We start from the raw sequence: 23,383 nt of genomic DNA on the forward strand, positions 1-23,383 counted from the left end.
GTTTTATACTCAGCTGACTTTTCATGCTGTCTCTAAAGGAATGAAAGATTTTTTTCCAAGCACTAAGCTCACTTAGCTGATTGCTCCTTCCTGTGTTTCCAAAAAGGCCAAAGTAAATAACCCAGTCCTTCTTTTCACTGTAGACAAGCCATGATCTGCTTATCTGTTCTCCATTTTTCATTTGGATGAAATAATAGCTGCATGAATCATGACAGCAGACAAGATAGAGGAGAGCAGGAGGCGGGGTTACCAATCTACTCGCTCTGGAGAGCAGAGTTCGCTGCTTTTAGATGTTGTCTCCAAAGTCTCCAGTAGCAGAAAAAAGTCTCTAGATTTGGCGCTAGGAGCTTTTTAGAAATCAAAGTGCTAGAGGGGTCTGAAAAGTGGCTAAATATAGCGACTAAAGCGCTAAGTTGGCAACACTGCTCTTTGCATGGTTTGTTTTCAAATGGTTTGCTGCTGTCTGTTTGGACCTTTCTGAACATGTGCAGCAAATGGACTGATCCAATATGGTGGACACTGAAGGGGGGGGCTGAGACACACTTAATATTATTCTGATGGCATTTTTATCAAAAACATAATTAAAGTGCACAAATAAGGAATAGTTGTTTTAACCAACCATTTATGGTAGGCTCTAGGCAATAATGGTAACCCCCCCCCCCCCCCTGGGAACGGTAAAGATTGACCAGGAGGGGCTGGTGCCTGGCCACCCGCATATAAATATTCTGGCAACGCCCCTGCTCTATAAATAAGACAGACATTAAACCTCAACTCCATTCCACTTATTTATATGTAAAAAATACCATGCTGATTAAAATCCAGTCCTTGTTTTAACACAGCCTTAGTGCTAGGGACATGCCAGGTTCAGATCCAGTCCATATTTTTGCACCAGCCCACCTGTTCACTGTGCTGAACCTGAAGGACCTGATACTGTATACAGATTTCTGAGCAGTCATTATGAGGTATGACGTTGGATTTTTTATCTTATCCTTTTCTTATCTGGACTAAGATAACTGACTTATATGAAAAATAATTATTGTATTTTATTTTTCAAAAGATCAGCCACCTAAGAAAAGACCAACAGCATCAGACACAGAGAGGATGTGCAGAATAACTCAGTTATCCAGGATTGATAGAGGAGGAACCACTGTGATGATCTCATTTTATTATTACTTATCTAATTGATTTAAACTTATTTTGGTCCATTAAATATGTTTAAAATTGTCCATCAGAGTTTCTATAATGAAGTGCTGCCTCCTGTCATGGAGAGTTTTTATAGAGTCTACCAGGACTGAAACAATTAATCCGATTAATCGATTATTGAAATAATAGTCAACTAATTTAGTCATGGATTAATCATTAACTGGAGTATATAGACTCTAAATCATGCCTTTAGCTGACAGAGCGACCCACTTAGAGCAGGAATTAGACCAAGACTGCAAAACAAATATGAAAACATTTAGCATTTGAAATAAAAACCATTTTCCATCTGTTAATCTGCTCAGAACTCCTGAGGTGGAAAAGTTTCAGCTTCACCTGGTTTAATCTGGTAAAAACATCTTCTTTAAGGAACCTTTGGCTCTAAGGAGGTCTGACTACTTTAGCTGTTTTCTCAGCTGTAAAAAAAAACCTAAATAGATAATGAGTTAAGATGTTTAATCCTTAGCCTATTGCCATATATTCATACTCTAGTTTGCTCTGGTTCCTGTATCAGTGCCAGTAATCCAGTAATAGCTCATTAGTAGCTAGTTGTTTAATTTACTAGGACTGCAGAGAATAATTAATAAACACAGTTTTGTAAATTCTTAGTTTAAAGTATATTTAAGATGCTAGTATTTTAGTCTGGTCCATTCTGCTTTACTTTAATTCTCTAAAAATCACCAGAATATAGAAAATAAAGTATATTGTGTGGAAAATGTTCCATATAACTACAGATCACTGATTGTTATTCATTAACATTTACTGTGTTATTAAAATTAATCATTTTGTTGAGTTAACAGCTGCTGCTGTCTAAATCTCAGCCCAAGCTTTGGTGAATAGTTGGCAGCTCTGTAATGATGCTGATTTAAAGCAGTAAAGAGCAGCAGCTAAACACCAGCTGCTGTTAGGAATGACTAACTGAGGTTTGCTAATTTATTTAAAATAGATTTGAATGAGTTTAATGTTAAAATGAATGTGTTCTATTCTGCTTGTGAAGATCCGCGGAGGTTTGTCGGATCAGGACCAGATCAGTCCGGTTCCTGGAGTCCTGATCCAGGCCAGCATGTCCCGCCGCTGGAGCGCAGTGCATTGTGGGATGCTGGCTAACGGCGAACCCAACATGGCGGCGTCTCTGAGGCAGCAAGAAGAAGGCCGTGAATGAAGCCCGGGACCCACGCAGCGCCGTAGAGTGGCCTTAAACCCACCGCGTTCCCCCGGAAGAGGCTCGACACGCTCGCGGGCAGCAAAGCAGATCTCAAACCACGGAGGAGAAAGTCTCGTATGAGTTCCGACGAGAAGGAGGACTGTGAGTGTGCGACACCACAGGCCGAGACGAGCGCCGCCAGAGGAGCTGCGAGGTGAGGAAGCCGAGAGCGGAGAGCCCGGAGCGGGCCGGCCGGCCGGAGCGCGGCGGCTAGCCGCTTAGCATTAGCCGCGGCTAGCCGCTGCGCTCCTTTTAGCTGCTCAGCTTTAAACACCACAGTTTCTGACCAGATCAGGTCTGAATGCGGGGCAGCTGGACCGGACCGAACCGAACCGGCTCGGTCCAAATGTCTCAGCTGTCTGGGTCAGCGGTGGGAGGGCTAACCGCTCTGACAATGGCAGCAGAGGAGCAGGCAGCTAACCCGGCCAGCTCTGTGGAGGGACGAGCGGGGCGGACCGGTACCACCGAACCGATCCGCTAGCGGGTCAACATAGCGCTCTGCGCAGTTCTGACCCATTTTCTCCCCTTTTTCTTTTTAGAGAACAAGAGGAGCCTGACGCAGAGAACCCAGAAGCAAGCCGGATGTGAGTAGAACCACCTAGAACCCATCGGAACCGGGTCCATGTTTGAATGGTGCCGGTCCGGATTCTGGTTCTGTTCTCACAGTGGATCTGATCAGGTGTGGAGGAAGTACCGCAGCATGAACCTGCCTCCACCGTGCTTCTCTGTTGGTTTGGATTAAAGACGGGTTGTTTTCATCAGGGTGGAACCGGTTTCACGCCGGAAAGGAGGCTTTAGCATTAATGGAGGTCAAGGCTACTGGTTGCCGTAGGCAACGCGTTCCTGGTCCTTCAGCGATGAGGTGCGTTCAGAGGGAACGTTGGTTTTCTGCATAGAGGACTGTTCAGCAGCAACCAAACAGACAGCGGTGCTAACAGCGAGTTTTAGCGAAGCACAGGGGGAAAGGGAAGCTAAATTGAATGGAAAATAAAAAATCGGAACTTCTTCATTGATTCTCACTGCTTTAACCAATCAGTTAACCATCAACACATCCACAGTATGGCAAGCTTAAATATATGATTTTACCAAAAAGGTTCAAGTGTCAACTAAACTAAATGATTAAATGTTTTATTGCTTGCCATACGGAGTTAAGCCTTACTCAGGATGTGTTAAGTTAGATTTTATTTTGCCAAAACTAAATCACATATATCTAGAACTGCATTTATAGATATATGGGATGGTGTTTTCATGGTTAAACTGAGTAAATGTTTTACTGCTTACTATACAGTGTTTAGTCTTACTCAGGATTAGGGCTGCAACAATGAATCGATAAAAGCGATAAAAATCGACTTTTACAAGAATTGGCAACGAATTTCATCATCGATTAGTTGTGTCGCGCGATTATTGCGTCACCCGCCGCCGTCCTCATCACTGCCACTTGATTGAAACGCCTCCCCCATCCCAACCCCGTTCTCCCGCAGGAGTCCCTCTCAGCGCTGCAGTCAGAGCCTCAGGATGTTTACCCTCAGCGTCCAGACTGCAAATGAAGCGCGCATGCGCCGGGATTGACGGCGCAAATTGATCACAATAATTAAAATAGCCTGCGCTTTGTAAAGTGAAAAAAGTCGTAACATGCAACTTTTGTCAAAACAAATTAACATGGCGCGGAACCACCATGTTTGTTTGGTTTTAAAGTGGGGAAACGTAACGTTAGTTTCTCAGGTAGCTCATCTGATGCTTTCCTTACCTTGTTAGTAGGTTACAGACAGTGATAAGGTTGGCTACTTATTTTACTTTTAATTTCATTTGAATTAGCTTAAGCAGCGTTTATATTTTCTTTATAAATAAATTAACTTGCAAATTATGAGGGCAAGGCTTTTAAAGTTTAAATCTTCTGGCAAAGATAAAGAAAAGAAGATCCTGCAATTTATGGAAGTAAAGCAGAATAAAATCCAGCAAGATCAGTAATATATCAATTAATTATCTGCCACATTCCCATGTAAATATCTGTCTTTGGAGGATGTGTTTTTTAGCACCCCTAGTTCTCTCATTTTTATTCCAAATACAATTTATAATTTGAATCACAGGGCTATTTTTATCTCTATGGTTCAGTATTTTCTCAAGTAGCAACTTTAACTGCTATACTTTCCTGTCTTAAAAGGCAGAACTCTTCTAGTCTATAAAAAACTCATTTGTTGAAATGGGGGGGGGCTATTGTTTGAACCCCTTAGAGGCTTTAAAAACAAAAATGTTTTTTTTTGCGCTTTATGAAACAAAGTAGCCTATATTTTGTGGATGTACAGCTACATTTCTCATGTAAGTTTGCGTAGTTTTATCACAAACATTTATTTTTCATATTGCACCAGGACAGTTAATGAGCAACCTGTACTTGTGTGCTTGTTTGTTCTGTCTAAAATGTTTATTTTGGAATAAAGAGGTTAATATAAAAAATATTTTTGTCTGATTCATCGATTAATCGAGAAAATAATCGGCCGATTCATCGATTTTTAAAATAATCGTTAGTTGCAGCCCTAATCAGGATGTCTGGAGTTAATGGCTGGTTATCGTCCTGCAGCAGTATGCTCAGTTTTTAGTGTGGTCTGTGCTATATGCTGTGGGTGTAGATACGGCCGAGGCGAGGATGAAGTTGGGGCAAATATGTCTGAAAACGGAGGGCCATGAGGGCCAAAAGAGCGGGCATCCGTGTGGAAAAGGGGTCCCAGCGTTCCCGAGCACCTCGCTCTTCTAGCTGGTCCAACTTCACTACTTGTTTTCTGCAATTGCCTTCATAAAACAAAACAAGCCGGCCTCCTGTCTGCGGTCAGCTACAATTTGGGAGAGGTGAAGCAGAGGGGGCGGGGACGTTTTTGCGTTCACTGCAACACCTATGCAGAGTACCTACCGTATTTTCACGACCATAAGGCGCACCGGACTAAAAGGCGCAGTCTCAGTTATGTGTGCCATTTCTGTATTTAACACACACATAAGGCGCACCGGACTATAGGGCGTGTTTTTTATATACAGGTACATGTCCTCTCAGGTGGATTTTCCCACTTAAAAACATATTAAAACTACTTTATTCCCACTGATCACAGCAAATAAAGCTGCAAGGTGTATTTATTACAAAGTATTAATCAAACCTGGGAGCTGGCCGTGAGAGACACATCGCTGATGACACAGCGCTGTGATTACTCCTCTGATACAGTTTATTGACGCATAAATTAACTTAAAACCTGCCGACAGAATATATTGGCTTTTATTATCCTGCTTCCTGCGGTTTAGATTATTTCGATGAAAAACACCTACCAGCTGCCGCGGTGAACCGCGAGGAGGCGACCCGGCTAGAGGCTGCTGTTGAAGGGATTCCTGCTGTCGGCGCACCGCTGGTATGTGGGGGTCTGAGCGGCTCCGACAGAAATAATATTAGAAGGCAGGATGATAATCTGGATGAACTGACTGCAATGATTAAGTTTTCAGGTGGCCTTTCTCACTTAAAAACATATTAAAACTACTTTATTCCCACTGATCACAGCAAATATAGCTGCAAGATTTAGATTATTTAGATGAAAAACACCTGCCAGCCGCCGCGGTGAAGAGGAGGAGACCCGCCCAGAGGCTGCTGTTGAATTAAGTTTTCAGGTAGAAAAATAGAGCGGGAGCAAAACTGAGTATGATTAAGGGCTGGGCGATATAGAAAAAAAGCTTATCGATAAAAAAAAAATGCATATTGATCGATATCGATAATTATTGAAAAGATTTGAAACCATATTTTATGTGCAGCTCTGCCTGGACTTTTTATAATATTGCTAAATGATTTAATTTTAGTAAAGAACACAAACACAGACTTCGAATTAAATCTTTATTTAACCAACTTTTTTAACCATAACAGAATTGTTTTAAAGAAAAATAACTTAAGAGACCTGAGTTATGTTATTAAATACTGACAAAGAATAAACTAAAGTGACCAAAATAAATATAACAAATAAATAAATGCCCCCCCACCGCCGCCGCCGCCGCCCCCCTTTCCTGCTTTAACCTGAGTTATTACTTTGAAGTTTCAGGCCCCTCAGCATTTTTATCTCAATTGTTAGAACTACGTGGGAAACTGCCCAGAACTGAAAATATATATATATTTTCCGAAGATTCCTCGGAGGAGAGCCGCGGCGGGGCCTACACAGCTCGTACTCCTGCGGGTGTGAGCGGCTGAGATGATAAAAAAAAAAAAAAAAAAAAAAAAAAAGTTGGTTTCGTTATCAGACTTGGTTTTCACTGGTTCCCGACACATTTTCCAGATGACTGTGGTTTGTTTTTGGTCCGACTTGCCATGACCGAAATACTGCCAGACTGCCGAACTACAAAAACCCTTCTTTGAAACAATTTCCTCCGCCTCTCCTTGCTGCATCTTCGTGTGCTCTGTGTTGTGGTTTGAGAGGGCGGCGCTTGGTGACGTCGTGCCTGGGTCCGCGATTGTGATTGGTTGGGAGGATGCAGTGACTAGCATAAACCTACATGCTAGGCTACAATGAGAAGGAAGGAAAACTGCGTTTCTTTTTATCGAACTTTTATCGACTCTCTTTTTTTCTATTGCGCCACACGTCTATCGATCGATATATATCGTTATTAAATTATCGCCCAGCCCTAGTATGTTTGTGCTTTATTCATGTATTTATTACAAAGTTTTAATCAAACCCATCAAAGTCATCATCCTCTGTTTCTGAATTAAACAGCTGCGCTAAATCAGACATGCCAGTTTCCCCTTCTTCGCTGTCAGAGTCACTTTCCGTGCCGCGCGGCTCCTCAGAAATAATGCCGGCTTTTGCGAAAGCTTGAACAACAGAGCCAGCAGACACATTAGTCCAAGCATCTACAATCCATCCGCTAACGGTGGCGTAACTTGCCCGGCGCTGCCTTCCACTTATCCTGAAACTGTGGTCTCCGTCTGTCATCCATCGCTCCCACGCCGCTCGCAGCCTTACTTTGAACGGCCGCTTCACACCGATGTCGAGCGGTTGAAGTTCCTTTGTCAGACCCCCCGGGATAACGGCGAGCACAGCGTTCATTTGATTCACCATGTTTTTCACATCGGCTGTCAGATGGGCACGCATGGAGTCACAAATTAACAGAGATGGTGATGCGTGGAAAAAACCACCTGGTCTCCTTACATACACCTCCCTCAGCCACGCTTTCATCATCTCCTCATCCATCCAGCCTTTTTTCATTTGCCTTAATAACGACTCCAGCTGGAAAAGTCTCTTTAGGCAAAGTCTTTCTCTTAAAAATCACCATAGGCGGCAGTTTCTGTCCATTTGCGTGGCAGCCAAGCACAACAGTAAACGACGCCTTTTCATACCCCGTTGTGTGTATCGCTACAGTGCTGGTCCCCTTCTTCTCCACGGTGTGATTCACCGGGATGTCGAAAGTGAGCGGCACCTCGTCCATGTTGGTGATGTGGCTTGGCTGGATGACTTTGTCAGCGATGTGTTTGCTGCAGAAGGAGTGGAAGCTCGCCAGCTTTTCATCATAATCCGCCGGACGTCGCTGAGCAACTGTAGTCCTGGTCCGGATGGGAAAATTGCACCGTTTCATAAAACGGAAGCACCACGATGGACCTCCTTGAAAATTTTCAATTTTCATTTCTTCCGCCAGCTTTACTGCTTTTAGTCGAACAGTGACCGTTGAAACGCTGGCCCCACTCGTTCTTTGCTCCACGATCCACCGCTCGAGTCTTTCCTCCAACTCGGGCCACCTCGCCTTATGTCCGTGGAAACTCAGCTGCGTCTTCTTCACCTGTCGGAGTTCGTTTTCCAGCTTCCTCCACTTGCGAACCATCGATTCATTTATATTGAGTTCTCTCGCAGCTGCTCGATTTCCATGTTCCTCTGCGTAGCTGATAGCCTTCAGTTTAAACTGGGCTTCATAGGCGTGTCTCTTTGCCATTTCCAGGGTTGTTAAGACAACAATGTTCTGCATAAAGCACATACCTGTTCTTTTATACACAAGCCACGCCCACACTTCCCCCTTTAACGGTCTCACATACTCATGGTGGTCTCAACAACGTCCGCAGATAGGGCGCACCGCACCATAGGGCGCACCCCACATTTTGAGGAAAAAAAAAGACGTTTAGGTGCGCCTTATAGTCGTGAAAATACGGTAGATTCAAAGTTTAAATCTGCCTGTAGATTTTCTTTTGCCAAAACTAAATCACATATATCTAGAACTGCATTTTTTAGATATGGGATGTTATTTTCATGGTTAAACTGATAAAATGTTTTACTGCTTGCCATACTTATTTAAGACTTACTCAGGATGGTCGGAATTAGATTTTCTTTTGCCAAAACTGAATCACATATCTAAAACTACGTTTATAAATATTTGGGGTGGTATTTTCATTGCTAATAAAACTGATAAAATGTTTTACTGCTTGCCATACTAGAGTAAATCTTACTCAAGATACCTGTTACTAGATTTTCTTTTGCAAAAATTGAATCCAATATATCTAGACTTGCATTTATATAGGGCTGCAACTAACGATTATTTTAAAAATCGATGAATCGGCCGATTATTTTTTCGATTAATCGATGAATCGGACAAAAAATATTTTTTATATTAACCTCTTTATTCCAAAATAAACATTTTAGACAGAACAAACAAGCACACAAGTACAGGTTGCTCATTAACTGTCCTGGTGCAATATGAAAAATAAATGTTTGTTAAAACTACGCAAACTTACATGAGAAATGTAGCTGTACATCCACAAAATATAGGCTACTTTGTTTCATAAAGCGCAAAAAAAAAACATTTTTGTTTTTTAAAGCCCCTAAGGGGTTCAAACAATAGGCCCCCCCATTTCAACAAATGAGGTTTTTTTTAGATTAGAAGAGTTCTGCCTTTTAAGACAGGAAAGTATAGCAGTTAAAGTTGCTACTTGAGAAAATACTGAACCATAGAGATAAAAATAGCCCTGTGATTCAAATTATAAATTGTATTTGGAATAAAAATGAGAGAACTAGGGGTGCTAAAAAACACATCCTCCAAAGACAGATATTTACATGGGAATGTGGCAGATAATTAATTGATATATTACTGATCTTGCTGGATTTTATTCTGCTTTACTTCCATAAATTGCAGGATCTTCTTTACTTTATCTTTGCCAGAAGATTTAAACTTTAAAAGCCTTGCCCTCATAATTTTTTAGCCTAGCCGTGAAGTAACCTTGGTGATCTCTGGGCTAAATGAACGCGATGTTGACCGTATTGATGCTAGCCGTGAAGTAACCTTGGTGACTCCTGGGCTAAATGAACACGATGTTTACCGTATTGATAGTAGCCGTGAAGTAACCTTGGTGACTCCTGGGCTAAATGAACACGATGTTGACCGTATTGATGGTAGCCGTGAAGTAACCTTGGTGATCTCTGGGCTAAATGAACGCGATGTTGACCGTATTGATGCTAGCCGTGAAGTAACCTTGGTGACTCCTGGACTAAATGAACACGATGTTTACCGTATTGATAGTAGCCGTGAAGTAACCTTGGTGACTCCTGGGCTAAATGAACACGATGTTGACCGTATTGATGGTAGCCGTGAAGTAACCTTGGTGATCTCTGGGCTAAATGAACACGATGTTGACCGTATTGATGGTAGCCGTGAAGTAACCTTGGTGACTCCTGGGCTAAATGAACACGATGTTGACCGTATTGATGGTAGCCGTGAAGTAACCTTGGTGATCTCTGGGCTAAATGAACACGATGTTGACCGTATTGATAGTAGCCGTGAAGTAACCTTGGTGACTCCTGGGCTAAATGAACACGATGTTGACCGTATTGATGGTAGCCGTGAAGTAACCTTGGTGATCTCTGGGCTAAATGAACACGATGTTGACCGTATTGATGCTAGCCGTGAAGTAACCTTGGTGATCTCTGGGCTAAATGAACACGATGTTGACCGTATTGATGCTAGCCGTGAAGTAACCTTGGTGACTCCTGGGCTAAATGAACACGATGTTGACCGTATTGATGCTAGCCGTGAAGTAACCTTGGTGATCCCTGGGCTAAATGAACGCGATGTTGACCGTATTGATGCTAGCCGTTAACTAGCTTTGGTGACTCCTGGGCTAAATGAACACGATGTTGACCGTATTGATGCTAGCCGTGAAGTAACCTTGGTGATCTCTGGGCTAAATGAACACGATGTTGACCGTATTGATGCTAGCCGTGAAGTAACCTTGGTGACTCCTGGGCTAAATGAACACGATGTTGACCGTATTGATGCTAGCCGTGAAGTAACCTTGGTGATCCCTGGGCTAAATGAACGCGATGTTGACCGTATTGATGCTAGCCGTGAACTAGCTTTGGTGATCTCTGGGCTAAATGAACACGATGTTGACCGTATTGATGGTAGCCGTGAAGTAACCTTGGTGACTCCTGGGCTAAATGAACACGATGTTGACCGTATTGATGCTAGCCGTGAAGTAACCTTGGTGATCCCTGGGCTAAATGAACGCGATGTTGACCGTATTGATGCTAGCCGTGAACTAGCTTTGGTGACTCCTGGGCTAAGTGAACACGATGTTGACCATATTTATGTTAGCCGTGAAGTAACCTTGGTGATCTCTGGGCTAAATGAACGCGATGTTGACCGTATTGATGCTAGCCATGAACTAGCCTTGGTGACTCCTGGGCTATATTAACATGATGTTGACCGTATTGATGGTAGCCGTGAAGTAGCCTTGGTGACTCCTGGGCTAAGTGAACACAATGTTGACCATATTTATGCTAGCCGTGAAGTAACCTTGGTGATCCCTGGGCTAAATAAACGCGCTATTGACTATATTGATGCTAGCCGTGAACTAGCGTTGGTGACTTCTGGGCTAAATAAACGCGATATTGACCATATTGATGCTAGCCGTGAACTAGCGTTGGTGACTTCTGGGCTAAATGAAAGCAATATTGACCGTATTGATGCTAGCCGTGAACTAGCGTTGGTGACTTCTGGGCTAAATGAAAGCAATGTTGACCGTATTGATGCTAGCCGTGAAGTAACCTTGGTGATCTCTGGGCTAAATGAACGCGATGTTGACTGTATTGATGCTAGCCGTGAAGTAGCCTTGGTGATCTCTGGGCTAAATGAACGCGATATTGACCGTATTGATGCTAGCCGTGAAGTAGCCTTGGTGATCTCTGGGCTAAATGAACGCGATATTGACCGTATTGATAGTAGCCGTGAAGTAGCCTTGGGGATCTCTGGGCTAAATGAACGCGATATTGACCGTATTGATGGTAGCCGTGAAGTAGCCTTGGTGATCTCTGGGCTAAATGAACGCGATGTTGACTGTATTGATGGTAGCCGTGAAGTAACCTTGGTGACTCCTGGGCTAAATGAACACGATGTTGACCGTATTGATAGTAGCCGTGAAGTAGCCTTGGTGATCCCTGGGCTAAATGAACGCGATGTTGACCGTATTGATGCTAGCCGTGAACTAGCTTTGGTGACTCCTGGGCTAAGTGAACACGATGTTGACCATATTTATGCTAGCCGTGAAGTAACCTTGGTGATCTCTGGGCTAAATGAACGCGATGTTGACCATATTGATGCTAGCCGTGAACTAGCGTTGGTGACTTCTGGGCTAAATGAAAGCAATATTGACCGTATTGATGCTAGCCGTGAACTAGCGTTGGTGACTTCTGGGCTAAATGAAAGCAATGTTGACCGTATTGATGCTAGCCGTGAAGTAACCTTGGTGATCTCTGGGCTAAATGAACGCGATGTTGACTGTATTGATGCTAGCCGTGAAGTAGCCTTGGTGATCTCTGGGCTAAATGAACGCGATATTGACCGTATTGATGGTAGCCGTGAAGTAACCTTGGTGATCTCTGGGCTAAATGAACGCGATATTGACCGTATTGATAGTAGCCGTGAATTAACCTTGGTGATCTCTGGGCTAAATGAACGCGATATTGACCGTATTTATGGTAGCCGTGAAGTAGCCTTGTTTATCTCTAGGCTAAATGAACGCGATGTTGACCGTATTGATGGTAGCCGTGAAGTAACCTTGGTGATCTCTGAGCTAAATGAACGCGATGTTGACCGTATTGATGGTAGCCGTGAAGTAACCTTGGTGATCTCTGGGCTAAATGAACGCGATATTGACCGTATTGATGGTAGCCGTGAAGTAGCCTTGGTGATCTCTGGGCTAAATGAACGTGATGTTGACTGTATTGATGGTAGCCGTGAAGTAACCTTGGTGATCTCTGGGCTAAATGAACGCGATGTTGACCGTATTGATGCTAGCCGTGAAGTAACCTTGGTGATCTCTGGGCTAAATGAACGCGATATTGACCGTATTGATGGTAGCCGTGAAGTAACCTTGGTGATCTCTGGGCTAAATGAACGCGATGTTGACCGTATTGATGCTAGCCGTGAAGTAACCTTGGTGATCTCTGGGCTAAATGAACGCGATGTTGACCGTATTGATGCTAGCCGTGAAGTAACCTTGGTGATCTCTGGGCTAAATGAACGCGATGTTGACCGTATTGATGCTAGCCGTGAAGTAACCTTGGTGATCTCTGGGCTAAATGAACGCGATATTGACCGTATTGATGGTAGCCGTGAAGTAACCTTGGTGATCTCTGGGCTAAATGAACGCGATGTTGACCGTATTGATGGTAGCCGTGAAGTAACCTTGGTGATCTCTGGGCTAAATGAACGCGATGTTGACCGTATTGATGGTAGCCGTGAAGTAACCTTGGTGATCTCTGGGCTAAATGAACGCGATGTTGACCGTATTGATGGTAGCCGTGAAGTAACCTTGGTGATCTCTGGGCTAAATGAACGCGATGTTGACCGTATTGATGGTAGCCGTGAAGTAACCTTGGTGATCCCTGGGCTAAATTACAGCAATGTTGACCATAGCGATGCTAGCCATGGAGTAGCCTTTGTGACCTCTTAGCTAAATGAACACCGTGTTGACCGTATCGATGCTAGCCATTAAGTAACCTCGGTGACCCCTCAGCTAAATGAACGCGATGTTGACCATATTTATGCCAGCCATGTGATCTTGGGGGCCATAACGACTTCTCTGTCTTCCGCGCAGGAAGCGTGCCGCTGCCAAACATCTAATAGAGCGCTACTACCACCAGTTAACCGAGGGCTGTGGGAATGAGTCGTGCTCCAACTCGTGGTGCGCCTCGTCGGCGGGGTTCAGCCGCATGGACAACAACGCGGCGGCGGTCAAAGCGCTGGAGCTCTACAAGGTCAACGCCAAGCTGTGCGACCCGCACCCCTCCAAGAAAGGCACGGCGTCCACGTACCTGGAGAGCGGCGCCCTCGGCAACTCGGCCTGCAGCGACAGGAGGACGAACCACAAGGACGTCCACTCCGTGAGGGACAACTTCAGAGGTGGGTTCCCGTGTCGTTGCCGTCGGGTCGTCGTTTACGTCCGCCGTGACACGTTTGTCTGTGTGTGCAGATATCAGCTACCTTACGGAGGAGAAGGTGTACGAGATCTTGGACGCGTGTGGGGAGAAGGAGGATTACTCGCCGCTCATCCGGGTCATCGGCCGGGTGTTCTCCAGCGCCGAGGGTCTGGTCCAGAGCTTCCGCAGGTCCAAGCCTCACACCAAGGAGGAGCTGAAGTCCCTGCAGGGGAAGGACGAGGACAAGGACGAGGACGAGAAGGAGGCGGCGTCCTCCGCCACGGCCATGGAGGAAGACTCCCCCACCTCGTCGTCGTCGCGCCTCGGGGAGGGCTCCTCCGGGGGCAACGACGTCCAGAAGCTGGCCCCAGACGAGGTGTCGGTGGACATTGAGGCGGTGCGGCGGGTCTACCAGCGCCTCCTCTCCAGCGACAAGATCGAGGCGGCCTTCCTCAACGCGCTGGTCTACCTCTCGCCCAACGTGGAGTGCGACCTGACGTACCACAACGTGTACTCTAGAGACCCCAACTACCTGAACCTCTTCGTCATCGTGATGGAGAACAGCAACCTCCACAGCCCGGAGTACCTGGAGATCGCGCTGCCGCAGTTCTGCAAGGCCATGAGCAAGCTGCCGCTGGCGGCGCAGGCCAAGCTGGCGCGCCTGTGGTCCCGCTACAGCGCCGAGCAGATCCGCCGCATGATGGAGACCTTCCAGCAGCTCATCACATTCAAGGTGATCAGCAACGAGTTCAGCAGCCGCAACCTGGTCAACGACGACGACGCGGTGGTGGCGGCCACCAAGTGCTTGAAGATCGTCTACTACGCCAACGTGCTGGGCGGCGACCTGGACACAGAGCACAACGAGGACGAGGACGAGGAGCCCATTCCGGAGTCCAGCGAGCTGACCCTGCAGGAGCTGCTGGGCGAGGAGCGGCGGAACAAGAAGGGCCCCCGGGTCGACCCCCTGGAGACGGAGCTGGGGGTACGCACCAACGACTGCAGGCGGCCGCTCATCCCCTTCGAGGAGTTCGTCAACGAGCCCCTCAACGAGGTGCTGGAGATGGACAAGGACTACACCTTCTTCAAGGTGGAGACGGAGAACAAGTTCTCCTTCATGACCTGCCCCTTCGTCCTGAACGCCGTCACCAAGAACCTGGGCCTCTACTACGACAACCGCATCCGCATGTACAGCGAGCGCCGCATCACCGTGCTCTACAGCCTGGTGCAGGGCCAGCAGCTCAACCCCTACCTGCGGCTCAAGGTGCGGCGGGACCACATCATCGACGACGCGCTGGTCAGGGTACGTTCGGTCCGGGGGGAGATCCGGTTGGGGGCGGGGGGGCGGCGCTGTCGCTGGACCTGAATGTTCTTGTCCCGCAGCTGGAGATGATCGCCATGGAGAACCCGGCAGACCTGAAGAAGCAGCTGTACGTGGAGTTTGAGGGAGAGCAAGGCGTCGACGAAGGGGGCGTGTCCAAGGAGTTCTTCCAGCTGGTGGTGGAGGAGATCTTCAACCCCGACATCGGTAAGACACCACAGGAAGAGGCGGGGTCTAGCGTCCGGTCTAAAGCGGTAACCGGGGTTCTCCCTCCTGGTTCCTCCGCGCCCGTTTTCTGATTCTGAGTTTGATTTATCAAAGAAAAAATTTGTTAAAGTTTTAAATCTTAGATGTACGGATCAGGGCCACTGAAAAATAAAAAGTTTAATTATTTTTTTATTCAGTATAATGTAAGGAAAATGTCAGAATTCTGACTTTAATCTCAGAATTAATTTTTCCAGCGTCAATACGCTGAAATAAATTTTAAAAATCAACTTTTTTCAGCGGCCCTAAACTAGATATTCCGTACTTCCATCCCCTTTCTTAGGGTCAGAATTGTGAGATTGAAGTCAGAAATCTGAGAAAAAGTCAGAATTCTGAAATTAAGGTCAGAATTCTGACCTTCAGAATTCTGACTTTTGTCCCATATCAAACTGAAATAAAATAAAAATGAGTTAACATTTTATTTCCAGCGGCCTTAAGCCTCTTCTGTATTGATGTGATTATTTTAAAACTATTTTTTAATTTTAGTTTTCCAGCTTTTTCTTTCTCAGACCCAGTTAGACGGATAGCTTTATTTATAATCTTCACTCCTGGGGGGCGGGGCGTTCCTCTGGAAGGAAACACGCCATGCTAATGGTCTGCTTTCCGTTAGCAGCAGTGAGCGTTAGCTCAGCAAATCCAGTCGGTAAAAGTCGAAAGAAACGATCAACACTGATAGTTTCTCTCAAAACCTTTTTATTTTATTTTTTTTGTAGCTTAAAGTTGAATTTCTGGGTTGCGTTTTTTCTTTCTGCCACAATAATGGCAGCAAAGAGCCTCCGTAGCTCAGTTTCATGCTGAGCAGAGCAGCTGTCAGAACGGTCTAGTCAAAGTCCAGGTACAACTCCTCCTGTGTTTATTTTGGGTCGGTTTCAGTCTGGCTCCGCCCTCCCAGCAGCGCCGTCTCTTTAAATCCCGGCTCCTCCCCCCTGCAGGCATGTTCACGTACGACGAGCACACCCGGCTGTTCTGGTTCAACTCGTCGTCGTTCGAGAACGAGGGCCAGTACACGCTGATCGGCATCGTGCTGGGCCTGGCCATCTACAACAACTGCATCCTGGACGTCCACTTCCCCATGGTGGTCTACAGGAAGCTGATGGGCAAGAAGGGCACCTTCAGGGACCTGGCCGACGCCAACCCGGTAAGCTCCGCCCCCCGCCGCCGCCTGTGCCCCCTGGCGCCGCGTCTGAGGCCGCCTCTGTTTCCCGTCAGGTGCTGCAGCAGAGCCTGAAGGAGCTGCTGGAGTACGAGGGCAGCGTGGAGGAGGACATGATGATCACCTTCCAGATCTCCCAGACCGACCCCTTCGGCAACAGGCTGACCTACGACCTGAGGGAAAACGGGGACCGGATCCCCGTGACCAACGCAAACCGAAAGGTGAGGCTGCTGGGGTTACCAGGGCAACCCTTCTGATGGCCCTCTAACCGCCTGCTCGTCCCTGCAGGACTTTGTGGCTCTGTACTCGGAGTACATTCTGAACAAAAGCGTGGAGAAGCAGTTCAAGGCCTTCAGGAGAGGCTTCCACATGGTCACCAACGAGTCGCCGCTCAAGTACCTGTTCCGCCCCGAGGAGATCGAGCTGCTGATCTGTGGCAGCAGGGTGAGTCAGCAGGAGGAACCAATCAGTACTTCTATCTGAGCGCCACAACCCGACTCTGAGCCGCTCTCTTCCCACAGAACCTGGACTTCCAGGCGCTGGAGGAAACCACAGAGTATGATGGCGGTTATAACAAAGACTCACGCATCATCAAGTGAGAAACATTCCTTCCCTCCCTGCCTCCCTCCCTCCCTGCCTCCCTCCCTGCCTCCCTCCCTCCTCCTCTCTGATGGTTCTGAATGTCCCTCCTCCTCCTGCAGGGAGTTCTGGGAGACGCTGCATTCGTTCAGTGAGGAGCAGAAGCGTCTCTTCCTGCAGTTCACCACCGGCACAGACCGAGCTCCTGTGGGGGGGCTGGGCAAGCTGAAGATGATCATCGCCAAGAACGGCCAAGATACAGACAGGTGAGCTGAGGGGCCAGCAGGGAGCGCCACCGTCTCTTTTATCAGGGGATCAGACTAGTTAAAGGTCCAGAGAGTCGGACCTTTCTAGAAACTTGAGGAGAACAAAGTTACTACATTATGAAATCCTTTCTTTCTTTTTCTTTCTTTCGTTTTGCTTTTTCTGTCTCTTAGTTTTTTTCCTTTCTTTCCTTCGTTTATTTTCTTTTTTGTTTCTCTTTTCTGGTAGCATATTATTCTTAGCGTTATCTTAGCGTGTTGTAAGCATGTTCTTAGCGTGTTGGTATGTTCTTGGCGTGTTCTTAGCATGTTGTAAGCATGTTCGTGGTGTGTTAGTGTGTTCTAAACATGTTTTTATCCTATTCTTGACATGTTCGTAGCGTGTTCTTGACATGTTAGCGAAGCTTGTTTTAAGCGTGTTCTTAGTGTGTTCTAAACATGTTCTAGATGTGTTCTTGTCGTGTTCCAGAGGTGTGTTCTAGATGTGTGTTCTTAGCGTTTTCTAGATGTGTTTTTAGCGTTTTCTAGATGTGTTCTTAGCGTGTTCTAGATGTGTTTTTAGCGTTTTCTAGATGTGTTCTTAGCGTGTTCTAGATGTGTTTTTAGTGTGTTCTAGATGTGTTTTTAGCGTTTTCTAGATGTGTTCTTAGCGTGTTCTAGATGTGTTCTTAGCGTGTTCTAGATGTGTTTTTAGCGTTTTCTAGATGTGTTCTTAGCGTGTTCTAGATGTGTTTTTAGTGTGTTCTAGATGTGTTTTTAGCATGTGCTTGATTTGTTCTTAGCGTGTGCTTGACGTGTTCTTAGCATGTTCTAGATATTTTCTTAGCATTTTCTTGATGTGTTGTTGACATGTTTTAACATGTTCTTAGTGTGTTCTTTACACGTTAGCATGTTCTAATCGTGTTCTTGTTGTGTTCTTAGAGTTTTCTTGATATGTTAGCATGTTGTAAATATGTTCTTTGTGTGTTCTAAGTGTGTTGTTAGCATGTTCTTGGCGTATTCTTGTATTCTAAACATGTTCTTGACATGTTATTGGCGTGTTTTTAACATGTTCTTGCGTTATTCTAAGCATATTCTTAGTGTGTAGTTAGCATGTTTTCTTGACATGTACTTGGTGTGTTCTTGCTGTGTTAGCATGTCCTCAGCGTGTTCTTGCTGTGTTAGCATGTCCTCAGCGTGTTCTTGCTGTGTTTTTAGCGTGTTCTAGATGTGTTCTTAGCTTGTTCTAAGCGTGTTCTCAGCTCGTTCTTGACACTTTCTTAGTGTGTTCTAAGCGTTTTCTTGACATATACTAAGTGTGTTTTTAGTGTGTTCTCCACATGATCTTAATGTGTTAATGTGTTCTTGACATGTTCTTAGCATGTCCTTAATGTGTTCTAAGCGTGTTCTTAGCGTGTTCTAAGCTTGTTCTTAGCGTGTTCTAAGTGTGTTCATTACATGTTCTTAGCATGTTTTAAGCGTGTTCTTGGCGTGTTTTAAGCGTGTTCTTAATGTGTTCTTAACGTTTTCTAAGCGTCTTCTTGGCGTGTTTTAAGCGTGTTCCTAACGTGTTCCAAGCGCGTTCCTAACATGTTCCAAGCGCGTTCCTAACATGTTCCAAGCGCGTTCTTAACGTGTTCCAAGCATGTTCTTAATGTTTTCCAAGCGTGTTCTGTGTTCTTAGCGTGTTCTAACCGTGTTCTTAGCGTGTTCCAAGCGCGTTCTTAACGTGTTCCAAGCATGTTCTTAATGTTTTCCAAGCGTGTTCTGTGTTCTTAGCGTGTTCTAACCGTGTTCTTAGCGTGTTTTAAGCGTGTTCTTAGCGTGTTTTAAGCGTGTTCTTAGCGTGTTTTAAGCATGTTCTTAGCGTGTTTTAAGCGTGTTCCTAACGTGTTCCAAGCGCGTTCCTAACATGTTCCAAGCACGTTCTTAACATGTTCCAAGCATGTTCTTAACGTGTTCCAAGCACGTTCTTAACGTGTTCCAAGCATGTTCTTAATGTTTTCCAAGCGTGTTCTGTGTTCTTAGCGTGTTCTAACCGTGTTCTTAGCGTGTTTTAAGCGTGTTCTTAGCGTGTTTTAAGCGTGTTCTTAGCGTGTTTTAAGCATGTTCTTAGCGTGTTTTAAGCGTGTTCCTAACGTGTTCCAAGCGCGTTCCTAACATGTTCCAAGCACGTTCTTAACATGTTCCAAGCATGTTCTTAACGTGTTCCAAGCACGTTCTTAACGTGTTCCAAGCATGTTCTTAATGTTTTCCAAGCGTGTTCTGTGTTCTTAGCGTGTTTTAAGCGTGTTCTTAGCGTGTTTTAAGCGTGATCTTAATGTGTTCTAAGCATGTACTTGACATGTTCTTAGTGTGTTCTAACCGTGTTGTTGACATGTTCTAACCGTGTTGTTGACATGTTCTAACCGTGTTGTTGACATGTTCTAAGCGTGTTGTTGACATGTTCTAAGCGTGTTGTTGACATGTTCTTAGTGTGTTCTAACCGTGTTGTTGACATGTTCTAACCGTGTTGTTGACATGTTCTAACCGTGTTGTTGACATGTTCTAACCGTGTTGTTGACATGTTCTAAGCGTGTTGTTGACATGTTCTAAGCGTGTTGTTGACATGTTCTTAGTGTGTTCTAACCGTGTTGTTGACATGTTCTAACCGTGTTGTTGACATGTTCTAACCGTGTTGTTGACATGTTCTAACCGTGTTGTTGACATGTTCTAAGCGTGTTGTTGACATGTTCTAAGCGTGTTGTTGACATGTTCTAACCGTGTTGTTGACATGTTCTAACCGTGTTGTTGACATGTTCTAAGCGTGTTGTTGTCTCCCCAGGTTACCAACGTCTCACACCTGCTTCAACGTTCTGCTGTTGCCAGAGTACAGCAACAAGGACAAGCTGAGGGAGAGACTGCTGAAAGCCATCACCTACGCCAAAGGGTTTGGCATGCTCTGAGCCCCGCCCCCTTCCAACTGGCTCCTCCTCCTCCTCAGAAAGCCCATGAAGCCCCACCCCCTCCGCCCCCCTCCCCAAACCCCTTACCCAGACGCTGACAGACACCAGAGCAGGAGGTGAGAGGAGGACAGGCGGTTTCAGCAGCATCTTCCATCAGAGGGAGCACCGAGGGATCAGAACCTCCTCAGCCCGCGTCCGTCAGCAGAGAGGAGCTCCTCCTTATTTATTTCTAGGTTTTAATGGCTTCCCTCGTGGCCGCCTGATGCTGGGAGGGAGGGGGACCGAGTGCGGCCCGTTGTAGAACCGTGGCGGAACCGGAGAACCGCTCCACTGACCATCATTCCACCCAGTTCAGACCGAGGAGGTCCAGACGGCCCGGTTCTGGTTCTGGTTCTGGGCTTTGGTCAGAGCCGTGTAAAGTGCACTTAGACATTTTCCCAATGTTTCTGTTGTTTTTCTGTTGTTTCTGTGTCTCAGCCACTCGTCGCCATGGCGACTCGGAGCGTATCTTTTCCCGGTCTTCCTGCGTTCGTAGAGGAGCCGCCTCCAGCCGCTCACTCCTGGCCCTACGCTGGTTGCCATGGTGATGGCGGGTCCCAACAGCTGAAGGTTCTGGAAGCAGGCGGGTTTTTTTTCTTTAGCGTGTGTAAATATCTGGTTCTGTTTGGACTCCTCCTGGACCTCAGTGCTGGAAGAACCCGGCTGGCGGCGGCGGGCTCCATGAGGCCCCTCCCAGCTGAAGGCGAGGCGTTCTCTCTGATGCTCCTTCCCAAACATTGCAGATGAATGTAAATGTCATTTTGTTTGCATACAGAAGCAGGCAGAACCAATAAAAGGAACTATGACTAACCCCGACTCCTGATTGGACCGTCTCCTGCACGCATCATCCACCTCGCCACCGCCCACGGTGACCAGTTAACCGTCAGATCAGAGAGTTCAATTCATTTTCTTTTCATTCCGTTCTAACTCATTTTACCCCTTTTTATCGTTTCTTCCTTTCATCTGTTACTTCCTTGTTTACTTCCTCCCTCCTTAGTTTTCTTCCTTTCATCTGTTACTTCCTTGTTTACTTTCTCCCTCCTTAGTTTTCTTCCTTTTATCTGTTACTTTCTTACTTCCTCCTTCCTCAGTTTTCTTCCTTTTATCTGTTACTTCCTTGTTTACTTCCTCCCTCCTTAGTTTTCTTCCTTTTATCTGTTACTTCCTTACTCCCTCCTTCCTCAGTTTTTCTTTTATCTGTTACTTCCTTCTTTACTTCATCCCTTCTTAGTTTTCTTCCTTTCATCTATTTCTTCCTTACTTCCTCCTTCCTCAGTTTTCTTCCTTTTATGTTACTTCCTTCTTTACTTCCTCTCTCCTTAGTTTTCTTCCTTTCATCTGTTTCTTCCCTCTTCCTCCCTCCTTAGTTTTCTTCCTTTCATCTGTTTCTTCCTTGTTTACTTCCCCCCTTCTTGTTTTTCTTCATTTTATCTGTTACTTCCTTCTTTACTTCCTCCCGCCTCGGTTTTCTTCCTTTCATCTGTTTCTTCCTTCTTTTCTTCCTCCGTCCTTAGTTTTCTTCTTTTCATCTGTTTCTTCCTTATTTACCTCCTCCCTCGGTTCCTTCTTTACTTCCTCCCTCAGTTTTTTTCCTTCTTTACTTCCTCCCTTGTTAGTTTTCTTCCTTTCATCTGTTACTTCCTTCTTTACTTCCTCCCTCCTCTGTTTTCTTCCTTTCATCTGTTACTTCCTTCTTTACTTCCTCCCTCCTTAGTTTACTTCCTTTCATCTGTTTCTTCCTTCTTTACTTCCTCCCTCCTTAGTTGTATTCTTTTCATTCGTTTCTTCCTTCTTTACTTCCTCCCTCCTTAGTTGTATTCCTTTCATCTGTTACTTCCTTCTTTACTTCCTCCCTCTGTTTTCTTTCTTTCATCTGTTTCTTCCTTCTTTACTTCCTCCCTCTGTTTTCTTTCTTTCATCAGTTTCTTCCTTCTTTACTTCCTCCCTCCTCTGTTTTCTTCCTTTCATCTGTTACTTCCTTCTTTACTTCCTCCCTCCTCTGTTTTCTTCCTTTCATCTGTTACTTCCTTCTTTACTTCTTCCCTCCGTAGTTTTCTTCCTTTAATCTGTTTCTTCCTTCTTTACCTCCTCCCTCCTCGGTTCCTTCTTCCTCCCTCAGTTTTCTTCCTTTCATGTTTCTTCCTTCTTTACTTCCTCCCTCCTCGGTTCCTTCTTTACTTCCTCCCTCAGTTTTCTTCCTTCTTTACCTTCTCCCTTGTTAGTTTTCTTCCTTTCATCTGTTACTTCCTTCTTTACTTCCTCCCTCCTTAGTTTTCTTCCTTTCATCTGTTACTTCCTTCTTTACTTCCTCCCTCCTTAGTTTTCTTCCTTTCATCTGTTACTTCCTTCTTTACCTCCTCCCTCCTCGGTTCCTTCTTTACTTCCTCCCTCAGTTTTCGTCCTTTCATCTGTTTCTTCCTTCTTTACTTCCTCCCTTTTTTTATTTTTTAACTTTTATTTTTCACCTTTCTGGTGGGAAAAGTACAATAAAAGAACAGTCACTCTGATCTGATCAGATCAGCAGGGCTAATTGAGTTTAAGCCCAAAAATGTTTTTATTTTTCCGTAAGAAATGTGTTTCTGATGGCAATCAAGTCTAATTTAAATATTTGAACCAATTATTTTAATCCCTCAGTAAAACGGTTTAAGCTGGTATTAACCTCTGGCTCCCCCTGCTGGGTTCCTCTGGTTTTACAGCAGTTGGGCTTTAATGGCTGAATCTTCCAGGGGGTGTGAATACTTCTGAACCTGGATCAGTCAGAACCAAGTCTTTGGCATCGTTGCAGGAGGGGTCTGGTGGTTAAAAGCTCCACCCCGGGCTGTTGCTAGGACAACACCCGTCTCCTGGCAGAGTAGCGAACCAAACGTCTTTTTGATAGAACTCTTCTAAACCCGATGCTTTGAATCCAATGGTTTGTTTCCTGTTTTCAATTGTCTGTTTCCAACCTTGAACTCCTCTATCTACTCTGTGGAGCAGCGCCATGATGCTGCCACCGCTGTGCTTCACATTAGGGTTTCAGTGGGGGTTG

General features: G+C 45.4%; 1 protein-coding gene across 1 annotated transcript; it reads left to right on the top strand.

Moving 5' to 3' along the window:
- Positions 1–2,298: 2,298 nt before the first annotated feature.
- Positions 2,299–21,171, top strand: ube3a (ubiquitin protein ligase E3A). Its single transcript, XM_038269085.1, has 11 exons — positions 2,299–2,558; positions 2,944–2,988; positions 13,494–13,798; positions 13,869–15,115; positions 15,196–15,340; positions 16,330–16,535; positions 16,607–16,771; positions 16,839–16,994; positions 17,072–17,145; positions 17,252–17,395; positions 20,196–21,171. Exons 1-11 carry the CDS (start codon positions 2,482–2,484, stop codon positions 20,314–20,316), a joined length of 2,685 nt encoding a protein of 894 aa, XP_038125013.1. The 5' UTR covers positions 2,299–2,481; the 3' UTR covers positions 20,317–21,171.
- Positions 21,172–23,383: the final 2,212 nt, after the last annotated feature.

The sequence above is a fragment of the Cyprinodon tularosa genome, unplaced genomic scaffold, assembly GCF_016077235.1.
Source record: "Cyprinodon tularosa strain WSP-4 unplaced genomic scaffold, ASM1607723v1 ctg1191, whole genome shotgun sequence".
NCBI classification, from domain to species: Eukaryota; Metazoa; Chordata; class Actinopteri; order Cyprinodontiformes; family Cyprinodontidae; genus Cyprinodon; species Cyprinodon tularosa.

Bases quoted from the DNA above. Each gene is read 5' to 3' on its own strand.
- ube3a (XM_038269085.1), top strand. From the start codon at position 2,482: ATGAGTTCCGACGAGAAGGAGGACTGTGAGTGTGCGACACCACAGGCC. The intron at 2,559-2,943 runs GTGAGGAAGCCG...TTTTCTTTTTAG, and splicing joins GCCGCCAGAGGAGCTGCGAG to AGAACAAGAGGAGCCTGACG. The intron at 15,116-15,195 runs GTACGTTCGGTC...CTTGTCCCGCAG, and splicing joins TCGACGACGCGCTGGTCAGG to CTGGAGATGATCGCCATGGA.